Source organism: Pochonia chlamydosporia, chromosome 4 (genome assembly GCF_001653235.2).
Source record: "Pochonia chlamydosporia 170 chromosome 4, whole genome shotgun sequence".
NCBI classification, from domain to species: Eukaryota; Fungi; Ascomycota; class Sordariomycetes; order Hypocreales; family Clavicipitaceae; genus Pochonia; species Pochonia chlamydosporia.
This window is the reverse complement of record NC_035793.1, coordinates 172,021-187,036: the sequence shown is the minus strand read 5'-3', so window position 1 is coordinate 187,036 and position 15,016 is coordinate 172,021. Positions and strand designations below refer to the sequence as shown.

Sequence of the window (15,016 nt, the reverse complement as noted above, 5' to 3'; positions counted from 1 at the left end):
TTGGTTACATTCGATTTCTCTGGAGATGCAGGTTGGTTATTGTTGATACGGATTACGATAATACTGTAGCTTGATGAAGTGAGCGTGTCAAATTGACAGTGTTTTGTACACCGGATGGTTCAGCAGGATACTTGGAAACGCAATTGGGCAACATAACACGATGGAAAGCTTACTGGTTGGATGTTGGAGTCAAAGCAGTGTCAAGTTTCATCAAGAAGAGAATCTACGAATAATCAGACACGGTGCCTTTTCATTCGGCAACTTGGGCGAACAAAAGTACATCATTCCTCGTATATGTATGATAGTACACCCACAGAATACCACACCAGGCTGACAAGTATCCTACATAGAAGCAAAGCTTGGCGATTATATCAAGACCGCAAGCCGTTAAACCACACGCAGGGCTGAGTCTCTCAACAACCTTGTTGCAGCCGAGGCGTTTACACCCGGTCATAGGGCTGATGCTCAGGTTGCTTGTCATGATGACGAAGACTGAGAAGGTTGCTTGATTCACGCCAACCAGCGGCCCTGACATCCGGCACAACATGCAAGTCATGATTTATCTTGATTCACCGTTCTGTACGTTTTCTTTCTCTCAGCCTTCTCCATTTGCAATTCGTCTCATCGCTCGGCTTGACAGTCATGAAGATGAAGCTTTCCATGGCATGAGTGACGAATGCCATGCCTGTCAACTGTTACTTGCCCTCAACCACCCTTTGCATTCCACAACATCTTACACATCCAAGACTTGCCAACCTCTAAAGACGGAATTAAAAAAAAAAAAAATAAACCAAAAGAAAATACAAAGATTCCGACGTGGGCCCGATTCGAACGGGCGCTCCCGAAGGAACAAGATTTCGAGTCTTGCGCGTTAGACCACTCCGCCACCACGCCACTAACAAAAATTTCCGAAATTGCTGTATATACAGGAATGGGACTTTGAGATGCACAATTTGACGTTTCTGGGTAGAAATTCAAGCGTTATTTCATGTGAAACTGTTTTGGAAGTGTATTTGTTGCATTCGATATAGTTGGAACGCGGACGCATCTTATGGGTGTTGTTGTGAAGAGAGATATAACCACAAAACAGATTGATGTGGCTGACTAGAGGAGCACATGTTAGTTCTCGTAGCCGCTTATTCTATTACAGTGTAATATTTTAACACGTGGTTAAATCGTAAAACTTGCGGGAGGTAAACCCAGAGTCAGCTCTTAGTTGGTGATGAAATTCACTCAAGTTGAGGAACTACTGGCTGCTATTGAAGACAGTTAGACAGATAAAGGCAGGTGGACTAATTCACAACATCACAATATAAAAAGACGCATCAGAGCATGCTAACATCTCTATTCTACATACATCACTCAGCAACACATGGCCCAAAAGCCGTACTCCAAAGCTCAGCCTCCTCATCCTTGTCACACTGCCGCAACAACTCAATCAATTTATCATGAATATGCTCCAACGACACATCCGGACCCCAACACATACCGCCACTAATTCTCGCCTGCTTCAACCACGCAATAGACATAGCCAAGTTTCCATTATTCTCATAAATCTTGGCAATGTCCTCCATAGTCCAGATGGCGCACTCGTCGTGGCGCTGAGGATCGGGGTTCGGCCCAAACGTCTCTTCAACAGACTGTTCCACGATATCAAAGCAAACATTTAGTGCAGAGACCCAGTCCCCTTGGTCCATGTAGATGTGTTCCTGTAAACGGGCGAGTTTCCTCTCTTGGAGTGACCCTTCGCCCGCGGCAAGCCGAACATCGTCCAAAGCGCGATTACATACATCCAGGGCCTTATCGTAGTCTTTACCGCGGCGCAGCAACGCAATCAGTCTCTTTTGGCCGTGTATTCTCAGCTCATTCGTTGCTGGGAGGGTAGCGCAAAGCTGCGCTACGATGCACTCTAGTGCAGCTAGTGACCAGTCTTTGCTGCCCATGCCTTCGTGGAGCCTTGACAGGACAACTAATATGGGACTTGCGCGAGGTAATTGCTTTAGAGCCAGGGAATGTAAATAGAGCAGTAGCGTCTTGCGGACGTCTGGGTTCGTGGCAGTGTTAACTGGTGATAAGGTGCTCAGAATCTCGATGAGTGCGGTTGCCGCTCCCTGTGTGAAAATGTCGTCGGAGTGTATGGCAGTCGATCTTTGAAGTAGTCGACGGGCTTTCGGAAAGTCTGAAACTTTGAAGAAGTAGATACTGTTGCTGCAATCTTTCCAAAACCGAGGCTGTAGCATCGCTGGTGTTGGATCAAAATTGCCTTTGGTGTAGTATGTTCGAATAGTGAGGAGCACAAGGTCCAAGTCTGAGTCTATAACGCGACCCTTTGGTGTATTCTGAAGGGAAGAAGCTAGACCTTGTTGTAGGTGAAGCCTTAAATGTGCTTTTCGTCGCTCCGCCGAGGCAGATCTCTCGGTTCGCGACACAAGAGTATGTTGTGAGTCGGCGAGACTAATCTCGGACGAAGCATCACTGCTAAACGAGGTGGTTTTGCAGATCGTAAGTGACACGTCTTGCTTGAGAATTTCCGAGTCCGTAGAGCTATCAAAACTCTGCCGTTGCGTCATTGATGAATGAAGATTCTTCACGTCCACCGACAACGCATTCAGTTGCCTGGTGAGCTCCTCGAATCCCCTCAGCGAGATCTCATTGTTCACAGTCGCAAGTGTATTTGTCGTAATCTGAACCTGTAAGCTCACCACCGACAACTCCCGCACCACGTTATTGTTCAGGCGATTTAGTCGTTCCAGCTTTTCTGACAGTTCCTTCTCCATGGTCAGCGACACGGCTGACTTCCACAGACGAGCCATTCGCCTCCCCTTTGAGATTGATCCTTCCTTGAACTCTGCCATCGGCGCAAGAAACATGTTCATCTCTTCTGTTGCTTTCTGTAGAGCGGTGATGGTTTCAACGAGTCCGTTCAGGTGCGCTGGGGACTTGACCTGCGTGTACAGGGCGGAATCGTCCTGTAAAAGACTCAGGAAGAGGGAGTCGACGTGGTTTGTAGACGTCTCAACCTCTTCGAGCAGCTTCGCAAGCTTTAAGGGAACTTCTTTAAGGTCTTTAACGAGTCGGATAGTTTTGATGAGCAGCCTGGCGGACGTTTCAGCGAATTGGACTGCCGCTGCTGCTGCGCCGAGGACAGCCAACGCCTCGGCCATTTTTGCGACTGCCAGAAATTCCTTCTGGCGATTGCGCACAAGGGAATATATGTTAGTCGACTTATTGTAAAGTATTAGTGCGTTTTTTTTCTGAAAGTCTAATCACATCGCGAGGTTGATCGGGTTATGTTGGTATATGATCGATGAGGCAAAGCTGTGAGGCAACCAGTTGATGATCAAGGCAAACGCCGAGTGAATGTAAATACACTTCACGAGAATGCTGCACCGCCTTGCGAAACCCTGCGCGGTCCATCCGTGGGCCTGCAAGCAGACCCTGACGAGCCACTGGTTTGTTGACACATTCGTCACTCATCAGTTAGCTGCATGATGTGATGCAGATTCCTGCAGGTTGATGCAGGTTGATGCGGGGGCAGTTTCGTCGAATCTCACCAGTTGACATCTCATACACATCATGTATCACGCCGCAAACTATTTTCCGACCGGGTAGGAGCGAGCGGCAAAATCTCATCTCATCGACTTTCCCTTTTGAGACTCCAAGTCTCTTTTCTCTACTTTGCCATGATTGGGCGGGAACACTTTCCGTACACTTGGGCAGCTACATAAGTACATACAAGGCTGCGGCGTTCAATAACGAGGCTGTCAATCATGCAGTGCTGACCGAGTTGCATGGGTGAATACATACAAGTGGACTGAATGAGATAGAATGAGGGGATTTCCTGCTGACATGTGTGCCATCCGGGCTGAAGTCTTGTATTTATGCCTGATGCATTCCCTCGCTGCTGAGCCAGGTAGCCATCGTGAACCTTCTTCATACACTTTGACACCATTTTTGACATCATGTCCTGGACTACTGCTGGAACGTCGACTCCAGTGCTGTGCCAAGAGTGTCAGCGCTTTGTTCAAGATGGTTATCGCGAATCTAATCACTATGGCATTCTTGGACATCTGAAGTTGTCTGCAGAGCCGATAAACCATCCTGCCTGTTCTCTCTGTGTTTTGTTGTGGGCAAGTATACAGGCACAATACTCAGCGTCTGTTTCCACGTCTAGTGTCGACACTATTCTCAACTCTGAATATGTATTGGACTTGGTTTATGGCCACTATTCGCGGCCTCCCAAAGTCCAGATCAGGGGAGCGGTTATGATGGACGGAACCCGGCCAGTCCTAAGTACCCTCGACGCTACTCCCATACAGATTAGGCAATTGGACCTTTCGATACATAACCGTGAGTAGTCAGACCAAGTTGTTCAACTTACCAACTGACAAAATCTGCCACTACAGCAAATCGGCCAGCAGCCTCAGGGAACACCTGGACTCCTCAAATCAAGGAAACCGTCTTAACCTGGCTCGGGACATGCAACAACGAACATCCGTGGTGCGGCAGAATCGAGCCGAAAGCAGCACCGACGAGACTAGTGGACATTAGTGACCCAGATAATTATAGACTGGTTGAAACCAAAGCCGGCCAGAAAGAGCTATATGTGGCCCTATCATATGTCTGGGGCGAGAAGAAAGACAAAAACGATAGCATCCATAAGTTGAAGCTAAAGAAGGCGATCCGAGGCGATCTGAAAAGGGGCATCAAACCACATCTTCTCACGGCGTCCCTTCGCGAAGGCATAACGGTGGCGCGGGACTTAGGCCTCCGATACATATGGATAGATGCTCTTTGCATCCTTCAGGACGACGACGACGACTGGAAGAATGCAGCAGTAGAAGTCCCCGAAGTCTATGGCAACGCAGCACTCACCATCACCATTGGGAAAAGCCACGACAGCCGCGAGGGATTCTTCAATAAGCTTCAGCCCGTTGACCTTCCATACCAAGTGAACGGCACAGCATGCCGCCTTGAAATCAGTCTGGCCACCAGTCGTGCCATTGGCCCGACAGACCAACGAGCCTGGTGTTTCCAAGAATCCATACTGAGCAGGCGCAACCTCGTCTTCGGAATAGGACAAGTCTTCCTGCGGTGTCGTAAACGCAAGGACTTCCAAGACGGCAGTGACGATCCACACATGTTCGAAGAGCCGGCCATCGAGCACGACTGGATTCTGCCTCATCCTCCTGACGCACGTCGCGGAGGAAGCAACGGGTCACGTCGCACGCAGGAGGATGTCGCACGCGGTTGGTACCGCATCGCCCAGCAGTACTCCATTCGAGACATGTACGATCCTTTCGACTGTTATGCCGCGCTTGCAGGTATCGCGAGGCGGTGCGAGAAAGCTCTAGCCAAAGCGGCGAGGGATGGGAAACCCCCGAGATACCTCGCTGGAGTATGGGAAACAGACACATTTCAACATGCTCTCATGTGGCGGCGGAGTCTTGAGGCCGAATCTGCAGACCATTGTCGACCTCTCGTATGGCCGGTTTCCTCAAAGGGACCTGGTACTCTCCCTGTTCCTGTTCAACGAGCACCTTCGTGGTCGTGGATGTCTGTCGTCGGCCGAATGACCTTTCACTGTGCCCCGATACTAAGCACCGGCGCAACTACATCCATGTTTCACAGAATACCTTGCTGTGGCCCTGCAAATAGGGGCGGCGCTTGGAGTCGCGGCACCTGGGGCATCAAAACGCAGCTCGAAACCAAAGAGATCCAACGGTCTTTGCCCTTGAAGATTGATGTGCTGGGCCGTCTTCATCGAGTGCGAGCCACGAAAGGCGTTGTCCGCAACTTCATGATGGACCTCAAGGTCGGAGAGGTTCGCCATCCCCATGGCACCATCACGTCTGTGGAACAAGAAAACTTGAAGGAACATGGTGTTGTGCTGCAAGATTTGGGTAACCCACATGACGAAAAGGGCATTGCTCTGGCGCTCTTTGATCAGTGGGTTGATCGTAATTCGATTGCTGGCACCGAGTTTTGGGCTCTGCCGGTTTTGACTCTTTCCATGGGGGATGGGAGATCGCATGTACCAAGTGAGGGTTTGCTGCTTTCGACGAACAGGCAGGGTGTGTATAGCAGAGTGGGTGTCTTTTGGATTAGGGATGCCGAGGTGTTTATGAATGCAAAGGAACAAGTTGTTTCTATTGAGTAGTGGGGGAAGTTGGAAGGTTGAACACCTACTGGGCGTATAATGAGGCAGCCGGGCATTGCCCCTTCATGGTTAACTTTTCTGTGTTTCTGTCTTATTTGCCTTTATATTCTTTCATTGAATTAGCCTACTTGAGATGGCAAATAATATCCGGTTTGCGGCGAAACTTGGCCCGTTGAAGCTGGTTCTGGCGAGAAGACCCCTACAAATATAAACCACTATCTATTAAAAGACCTAGAAACTATCTAAAAGCCTGCATTTGTCGAACTACGGGGCCATCTATAACACGCTTGTCAGCCAAGTCTGCCAAGACTGACTGCACATACACACAGTCTACACCCACACAACCACATACCACACATCCAGCACCACAATCCTTCCAATACCAAATACAAACACTAATTTAAAATCACCATTCAAACCTCGACATCTCATCAACATTGTGGCGCAGATGACGTGGTGCGGAAATATCTCGGACATGCCCCCTACCGCCGAGCACTTACACTCCACCAAAACTCAACTTATACAACCTTCACATTCTTCACATCTCAACCTCAAACCTCAAACTTCAACACATCCATCAAAATGGCACCCCAATCACTCACCCGCCTCCTCTCCGAACTCGGCCTCACCACCCTCCACGCCTGCCCCCTCGACATCCACCTCCTCATCCTCCAACGCTTCACCCGCCTCTTCGCCTACGGCGCCTCAACCCTCATCCTCGTCAGCTACCTCCAGTCCCTCGGCAACTCCCGCACCCAATCCGGGCTCTTCATGACGCTCACCCTCACAGGCGACATCCTAATCAGCTTCGTCCTCACCCTCACCGCCGACAAGATCGGCCGGAAAACCACCCTCGCCGCCGGCGCGATCCTCATGTCCCTAAGCGGCGTTGTCTTCGCCCTCTTCCAAAACTACTGGATCTTACTTGCCGCGGCGGTGTTTGGCGTGATTTCCCCGAGCGGTAATGAGATTGGTCCGTTTAGAGCCGTGGAGGAGAGTATCGTTGCGCATTTGACTACGCCAGAAGCGAGGAGTGATGTGTACGCCTGGTATAGTTTGCTGGGGACGGCGGGGACGGCGTTTGGGATGATGGTGTGCGGGTGGGTGACGCATGTTTTGGTGAAGGGGGGATGGGAGATTGAAGAGGCGTATAGGGTCATCTTTTGGGGGTATGCTGTGCTGGGGGCGTTGAAGTTGTTGTTTACGTTGGGGTTGTCGAGGGCCGTGGAGGCGGAGGAGGTTGATGTCGAGACGGAGCCGTTGCTGAATAGGGAGACGCAGGTGAAGAGGAGCTGGAGGTCGTTGGTACCGCATGTTTCTGCGGAGAGTAGAGCCATTGCCGTTACTTTGTGTCTCTTATTTGCCCTGGATGCCTTTGCGTCTGGTTTGGCGCCATTGTAAGTTGACTCTTTGAGATAAATGTGTGCCTGTTGCTAATGTCACAGATCGTGGGTCACATTCTACTTCCGCTCCCGATTCAACATTGAAGAAGGCCGTCTCGGGTCCATATTCTTCACCACGTCTCTCATATCAGCTGCGTCTGTCATCGTCGCCTCGTCTATCTCCAAGCGCCTCGGAAACGTCAAAGTAAGCCATCCTACCCCTTCACACAAATTCCACTTCGCAAAGAAAACATTATAAACAGACGACTAACACCAAACAGACAATGGTGTTCACACACCTCCCCTCATCCGTCTTCCTAGCCCTCATTCCTCTCCCCTCAAACGTCTCTCTCTCCCTCACGCTGCTCGCCCTCCGAGCCTGCACGCAGTCCATGGACGTCGCCCCCCGATCAGCCTTCCTCGCCGCCATATTGCTGCCCTCTGAACGGACCGCAGTAATGGGACTAGTGAACGTGGTTAAAACGAGTGCGCAGAGCGTAGGGCCGCTCATCACGGGTGTCCTGGCGAATCATGATTTGTTCTGGGTCAGTTTTGTGTGCGCCGGTTCGTTGAAGGTGTGCTATGATTTGGGGTTGCTGGCTGTTTTCAAGAACAGAGAGCGACAACGGGCTAGAGATGAGGAGACGAGATGAGCTTGTCACAGATAGACAGGGGATAGCAAGATACTGTATATAGGGCATCACACTTGAATAGACAGCTTGGCTTGACTTCATGCTTGATCATTACTCAAGGTACTTCATATCTAACATGCCTTCAATGACAAACCTACACCCTCCTCCTTGCCTTCTTCTTTCTCGTCACCTCCGAATTCCACGCGTCCTCAAATATAGTCTTTTTCTGCGCCGTGTCTCCTGGTCGAATACCCAGCCGTCGGACAACCTGGAACGCACCAGTACCCACAGCCATTGTCTGTCCCATGATAATACACTCACTTACACCCTCAATCTGGTCCGTCTTCATGCCCGCAGCAGCCTCAAACAAGTGGTCGGGGGTCTTTTCAAAAGACGCAAGCTGTAGTACACTGTCTCGCATCTTGGACAGACCGAATCGCGTAATACCCAACACTTCTCCCTTGTAGGTCATGACATCAGCTAGCAGCTGCATGTGTCGAGGATCGATACCCATGTCGCCCATGACTTGACTAATCTCATCGGCAATGGTGCTTCGGGCGGCTTCAATGCCGAGCACGTCACGACACTCCATGACGTTGTTGGAGCGAGTCTTGGTGCCGATGACACCTTCTGTGGTCATGCACTCGCGCAATCCGTAACCTTCAACCAACACCTTATGTGTGTTTTGCTCGGATGTCTGGATAATGGCACGAGTGGCCTCGGGGTAGCCGGAAATAGGGACATGTGGGAGTGCCCGACGCAGGAAGTTGGCTCGCAGTAGCATGTCGCCGCTGTCCTCGAGAGCAGGCTTGGTGCGCGTGGTTTTTCTCGCCGGCATATCGCTTGCATCTCGGACTCGGATGACAATTCTCTCGCCATAGACAGACAAATCTTCACGAAGAATCTTGAGTTTGCGCTGTTTGCAGATAGACTCGGCAATATCGTAAATGCCAATGCCCAGGTGCAGGTCCGACAGAGCGCTTTTGTCGATCTGCAGCACTACATTGCCCTCGCCTGGACGCCATTCGTCTTCAACAAAGTGCAGTACGTCGGAGATGTACGTCTTTTCGATACGACCCTTGACAACTCTGGCTGCTTCAATTTGTTGGTCATTCATTAGAGGGCATGTAATAACCGGGGTACTGATGTTTTTGGAGGCGTTGATAATTTCCTTGATACGCGGCACACCTTGCGTAATACTCATACCAGCGACACCAGCAAAATGGAAAGTCTTGAGCGTCATCTGCGTACCAGGTTCACCAATTGACTGAGCACCAACCGCTCCGACAGCATGACCAGGTTCCACGTGCGCCTTCTTGTACTTCTCCAGGCACATTCTGATGAATAGACGCAGTGTTGTTGACGTCACCTTGGCAGTACGGTCTGCATGATCTTGGGCCGTAGCTTTGAGCATCTTGGAACCGGAGAAGCCAGCCAGTTCTCGTACTCGGTCAAGCTTAGACGCTAGGCTCTCGACATGATTTTCAATAGTCTTGAGGAAGCGTCGGGCACCCTCGTGTTCATCAATGCCGTAATCGGTCTGGTCTTCATAGTCAAGAGCCTCGCCATATGCTAATCCGTGTCTGGGGAACCGTTTTCGCTCCACCGAGAGCATGGAATCGCAGAATGCCCTAATTTCGCTGGGGGTCATGGAAGCCTCTTCGTTGTCCCAAGTGAGCGTCTCGGCGTGACTCCAAGTCCGTTTAAAGTTGACAGGCTCTGCGGAACCTTCCATGTCAACTGGATCGAGTTTGTCGGCTCCAAATTGGAACTGAACAATGCCACCAGCAGAAGTTCTGACCGTGTCGTCGTACTGCGTCGACAAATCCTCCAAAGATTTCATCAGTCGTCGGGACATGTAACCAGTTTCGGCAGTCTTGACAGCAGTATCAACCAGACCTTCACGGCCAGAAATAGCGTGGAACAGGAACTCCGTGGGAAACAAGCCAGTATAGAAACTGTTCTTGACGAAACCCTTTGATGGGGGCTGACGTGCATTCTTGTGGAAGTGTGGCAAACTGCGGTCTTGGAATCCATCAGGAACTCGCTGGCCGCCGATAATTTGCTGGCCGACGACTGCCACCATCTGCGCAACGTTAATGTCGGAGCCCTTGGAACCAGACTGTGCCATGATCAGGGGAGCATTGTTGCGACTGAGGGTGTCGATACAGTAAGAACCGGCCTGCTGTCGAACTTTGCTGAGAATACCAGAGATGGAATTTTCCAGAGTCTGCTCCATGTTACAGCCTGGAGCCTTGTCTAGCTTGCCGAGCTTAAAAGTCGCAATGAGGTCGTCACACATTTTGTATGCTGTCGATACCAGGTTTTCCTTCTCGATGGTCAGTGTCTCCGTGGGGAAGACGTCACCGACACCGATAGAGAAACCTCGATTTGTGAGTGCTCTGGCACAGAGCTTGGCCAATCGATTCATGGCAATAACTGCCTCATCTGGTCCAAAATCTCGAAGAATAACATAGAATATAGAGTCCTTCTTTCCGGACCCAACTGTTGACTTGTCCATACGGCCACACATGACTTCTGAATTGCGAACGACGAGCCAGCCATCATTGGGATCCATGTCAGGGCACTGGCCAGGTCGTGCCTTGTACGCTCTGCACTTTGCGTCGAGGTTGATTTTGACGGGACAATCCTTGTTCGGTCTCATCATGACGCTAAAGATTTGTTTACCCGTCCAAAGAGCCTTTGGTGCTACAATGGCAGGTGGAGGGATTTCGATCTTGGTTCCTTGTTCCATCATGTGCATGCAAATGTATGAGAAGGACTTACGATCGTAGAATCGATCTTTGCTACTTAGTAAAAAGGCAGCTGTGATGAAATCTTGCGTGGCAGCAATAATAGGTTCTCCATTCTTAGGCGTGGCAAGGTTGTACTTGACACCCATGAGGTTAATAGCCTCAGCTCGCGCCTCTTCAGTCTGCGGAACGTGGAGGTTCATCTCGTCACCGTCAAAGTCAGCGTTATACGGGTTGCACACACACTCATTCAAACGGAACGTCCTCCAAGGTCGAATCTTGGCCACGTGGCTCATGATACTAAGCTTGTGTAGAGACGGTTGACGGTTGAACAGCACAATGTCACCATCCTCCAAATGCCGTTCGACGACATCACCGTAGCTGAGCTGCTTGGCTGCAAAGTCTCTGTTACCGAATCGCAGATTGAACTTGTAGTAACTGTCGTCTTCCTTCTTTAGAATGCCCTGGGCGCCTGGCCAGACATCGCAGCCGTTTCGGACGCACTGCCGTAGCTTTTCGATGTTTTGCCGGTTGACTTTTTCAGGATATGTCAAGTTTTTTGCGACGAGTTGGGGAACGGCAACTTGGTCGATGCCCAGGTTAGGGTCGGGAGAAATGACGGTTCGGCCAGAGAAATCCACACGCTTTCCAGACAAATTGCCTCTAAATCGGCCCTGTTTCCCCTTCAACCGTTGGCAGAAACCCCTGGTGGACTTTCCAAAGCCTGGCTGCTGGAGGCCAGGCACATCGCTGTTAACGTACATGGCAATCTGGGTTTGGAGGTACTCCCACTGTTCCATAATGGTCTGGATGGGAGAGCCTTTCTGCAGAGCTGAACGGATCATGCCACTGACCCATACAATGTCCGCCAGCTTGGTCGTGAGATCGTCTTCGTTACTCGCATTGTCCTGTGCCACAGAAGGTCTAATGCAAACGGGGGGAGCGGGCACGAACTGCCAGATGAACATTTCGGGTCGGCCCTCTGCCGGATCGAGACCGAGCAGCTCGCAGTCTGTCGGACTAATCATTTTAAAGAGGTTTAGGACTCTGAGGGGGTTGAGATCCTCCATGGCTTTGCGAAGATGTTTCTCAAGTTCGGGATTCTCCCGCTTTGCGTCGGTGAATGAGTCGTCAAACTTGACTTTGCTCTCCGGAGGAACCTTCTTAGCAGCGGTAGATTTATTATAAAAGGAAAATTTATCGTGCGCGAGCTTAAGAACACCAATCTTTCGAATCTGGCCATTCACAGATCCACAGTATGGGCACGTCTTAGACTTCCGGCACTGTTCATTGATCCTCTTGCAAATCTGGGTTCGACGAAGATTATCCAGGAAGGGCTGCCGTAGCTGCTTGAGGAAGGACCGTCGATCAGGCTCCTCCAGCAATACTCTTCCGCAGTCCTTGCAAATCTCCTGCAGGATAGACATGATGAATCGGAGGTATCCAATGTGAAAAGCTGGGAGGGGCAGCCTGACATGGCCAAAGTGGCCAATACAGTTCTGCAGCGAGTCCTGGCAGGTATCACATTTTCCGCCTTTGCTTGACGTTCCCAGTCTCGGATCCAGCGGTCCATGACGATATGGCGCTCGGTTGTTCTCAATGTCGTACAGCAATCGGTCGGACACCTCGAGGACAGCTTGGTTGGCAATGTCTTGATTGGACTGAATGCCAAATTTGATGCCCTTGAATCGCTTGGGCAGTTTATCCTCAAGCTGCTGCTTGACAGGACCCTCTGTCGAGTTGATCATGTTGTGTGGTATTTTGTCGCAGGGCGCAAGGCCGAGCGAAAATCGGCAACTTCCTGCCTCTCGTTCTCGACGATGGTGGGGTGTTTATTTGGACTCGAATGGGATCACAAGGATGCCGCAGTTTGCGATCGCAGGATATGCTCGAACAACATGACAAAAAAAAGGGAAGTAGTAGATGTGTGAGCGGCAGATTATTGCGCCCTTCGAGAGGGGTGTCGCAAAAGTATGACTCTTTGGCTGATGTCGAAGTCAAACAATTTGATGGTTGGCGACGACAAAAGATGCTTAGCCAAAGGTAGAGATCGAATAAAATTTACGGCGCCTTTTCCTTGCCCTTGCTCTGCTAGCATCAATTGATCCACCTAAACTTTTTTGCTGCGACTTGTCCAGTCCAGCCAGCCGGTGTGACGAAGTGGGAGCAGGCGTCCAGGTGGGGTTCCCAATCGGGCTTAGCGTCTTGACTTACACGACCTCACGTCTTTGCTCTCAATGTTCGAAGTCTACATATTTTTCATAGACCTCACCATCCTGCTAAGCTTTAATACTATAGCACGACATACTCTTTCATTGAACTGCCACTAGCTTAAAATAGAGAAGAATGCCCATTCTATACCCACAAGCGCCCGGCAGGTCTGTGGTGGATGCCTCCAAGAGCCAACAGCTCCCCAGCATACGACACTATACAAGACACGATAGCGAGAATTCCACAAGCAGTCAAACAAACAGCTACGACTCAGCACTTCACCCCTAAAGAGATACTCATTACTCAAAATGTTCCGATCCAACGTCCAACGGCGTTATTTCCGTGTCGCGAGCGTTACCAGGCTACACCCGCGCTCCCCACCCAAAATCCCAATCTAAGACACCACATCTTGCATCAACACACGGAATCTCAATCATTCCACCACGCGCCCAACCGTATAAGAAGCTCAGTCTTTTCCGTAATCATCAGTTTCATGATGAGTAAACCGCCAAAAATAGTTGATGTTCCAGCATCAACCTACCACGTTTCGCCGGTGACATTGCCAGAACATGAAGACACTCCTCCCTCTGCTCGTGGCGCCCATCTGGCACGCCTACGCCAATGATGCGTGTCCTCCTAATCAACTAGATCGTCATGGACAGACGATTTGCCATGAGAGAGTCACCGTCGTGACAGTCATGTTTGGACCAAGTCCTACACTGAGCATCTGCGATGAATATGTCACCATCACGCGGCCATATACTGGTGGTTTGCCTATTACTGCACCAATAACATCTACAATTCCTCCTCACGACAACGAACCGGGCACGGTTATAATTGAAACACCAACTGATTCTCCTACTCATCGTCCACCGCCCAGATACACGACCATCACGACCGCCTACACGGGCACATCGCGCATATCCGGACCCATCACCACCACCGTTCCTCCCAAGGGCACAACTCCAGGGACAGTCATTATCGAAACACCAACTCCGTCTCCATCGTCAAAACTCCCTCCCCCATCCTCCAAACCAGCAGCCTCATCCGCAAAACCATCTTCAGCAAAGCCCTCCTCCACCCATCCCTCATCGTCCTCCCCTCCCCCCGGACCAACATTCTCCTGCGACGCAGGCGGCTTCCTCATCCAACGCAACACCCTCTACCGCCTGGACCTCGCCACTGGCGACAACCCCGTGATAAAAGACCGCGTCGGCCCCGGCGGCAACATCAACGCACTAGGCTACAACATCCTCGACAACTTCCTCTACGCCTTCATCGCCGTCGCCAACAACCGCCAACAACTCATCCGCATCGACGCCGCCGGCGAAGCTACCCTGCTGCCGCTCCGGGTCCCCAACGGCCTCAACGTAGGCGACATAGACGACCAAGGCCAATTCTGGGTATCCGCAAGAGGAAACCGCTGGGAACAGGTAGATCTGAAGCCTGGCTCACGGACATTCGGCAAGGTAGTTGCGAAGGGTACTTCGCCGGGCACAGTAGTTGCAGACTGGGTATACTTGGAAAATGGCGGTGACTACCTCTACTCCATTAAGATTGGGAGTCGGGCGATCGGCGCCCGCTGGTCGAGGACAAGTCATACGTGGGAGACTTTAGATGACTACGGTGAGGTTACACCTGGTAGAGGTGGGTTTGGGGCGTTGTACGCGGTTGGGGATGAGTTGTACGGTAGTGATAATGGGAGTGGTGACATTTTTGACTTTCCTGTAGAGCAGGGCGGGAAGCCGGCGATGAAGGTTACGGATGGGCCGGCGACGGATTCGAATGATGGGGCGAGATGTTTCAAGGCGCCGCCGCCGGGGAATTAGTTGAGCGGAGGTTATACCCGGAGTTGATATGGGGATTCAAGTAATTTCC

General features: G+C 50.9%; 5 protein-coding genes and 1 non-coding gene across 6 annotated transcripts; 3 read left to right on the top strand and 3 right to left on the bottom strand.

Moving 5' to 3' along the window:
* Window positions 1-812: 812 nt before the first annotated feature.
* Window positions 813-894, bottom strand: VFPPC_17273. The gene has a single exon. It is a non-coding gene; the product is annotated as a tRNA-Ser (tRNA).
* Window positions 895-1,358: 464 nt separating this feature from the next.
* Window positions 1,359-3,164, bottom strand: VFPPC_07481 (hypothetical protein; the record flags this gene model as incomplete). The annotated part of the gene is made up of 1 exon (XM_018286330.1): window positions 1,359-3,164. One exon carries the CDS (start codon window positions 3,162-3,164, stop codon window positions 1,359-1,361), a length of 1,806 nt encoding a protein of 601 aa, XP_018142924.1.
* Window positions 3,165-3,962: 798 nt separating this feature from the next.
* On the top strand, window positions 3,963-6,160 carry VFPPC_07480 (heterokaryon incompatibility protein; the record flags this gene model as incomplete). The annotated part of the gene is made up of 2 exons (XM_018286329.1): window positions 3,963-4,350; window positions 4,407-6,160. The coding sequence occupies 2 exons, from the start codon at window positions 3,963-3,965 to the stop codon at window positions 6,158-6,160; spliced, it is 2,142 nt and encodes a 713-aa protein (XP_018142923.1).
* A 582-nt stretch (window positions 6,161-6,742) lies between these two features.
* VFPPC_07479 (MFS general substrate transporter) lies at window positions 6,743-8,195 on the top strand (the record flags this gene model as incomplete). The annotated part of the gene is made up of 3 exons (XM_018286328.1): window positions 6,743-7,557; window positions 7,606-7,747; window positions 7,824-8,195. The coding sequence occupies 3 exons, from the start codon at window positions 6,743-6,745 to the stop codon at window positions 8,193-8,195; spliced, it is 1,329 nt and encodes a 442-aa protein (XP_018142922.1).
* Window positions 8,196-8,328: 133 nt separating this feature from the next.
* VFPPC_07478 (DNA-directed RNA polymerase III largest subunit) lies at window positions 8,329-12,675 on the bottom strand (the record flags this gene model as incomplete). The annotated part of the gene is made up of 1 exon (XM_018286327.1): window positions 8,329-12,675. The coding sequence occupies one exon, from the start codon at window positions 12,673-12,675 to the stop codon at window positions 8,329-8,331; it is 4,347 nt and encodes a 1,448-aa protein (XP_018142921.1).
* A 1,032-nt stretch (window positions 12,676-13,707) lies between these two features.
* Window positions 13,708-14,967, top strand: VFPPC_15954 (hypothetical protein; the record flags this gene model as incomplete). The annotated part of the gene is made up of 1 exon (XM_018293707.1): window positions 13,708-14,967. One exon carries the CDS (start codon window positions 13,708-13,710, stop codon window positions 14,965-14,967), a length of 1,260 nt encoding a protein of 419 aa, XP_018142920.1.
* Window positions 14,968-15,016: the final 49 nt, after the last annotated feature.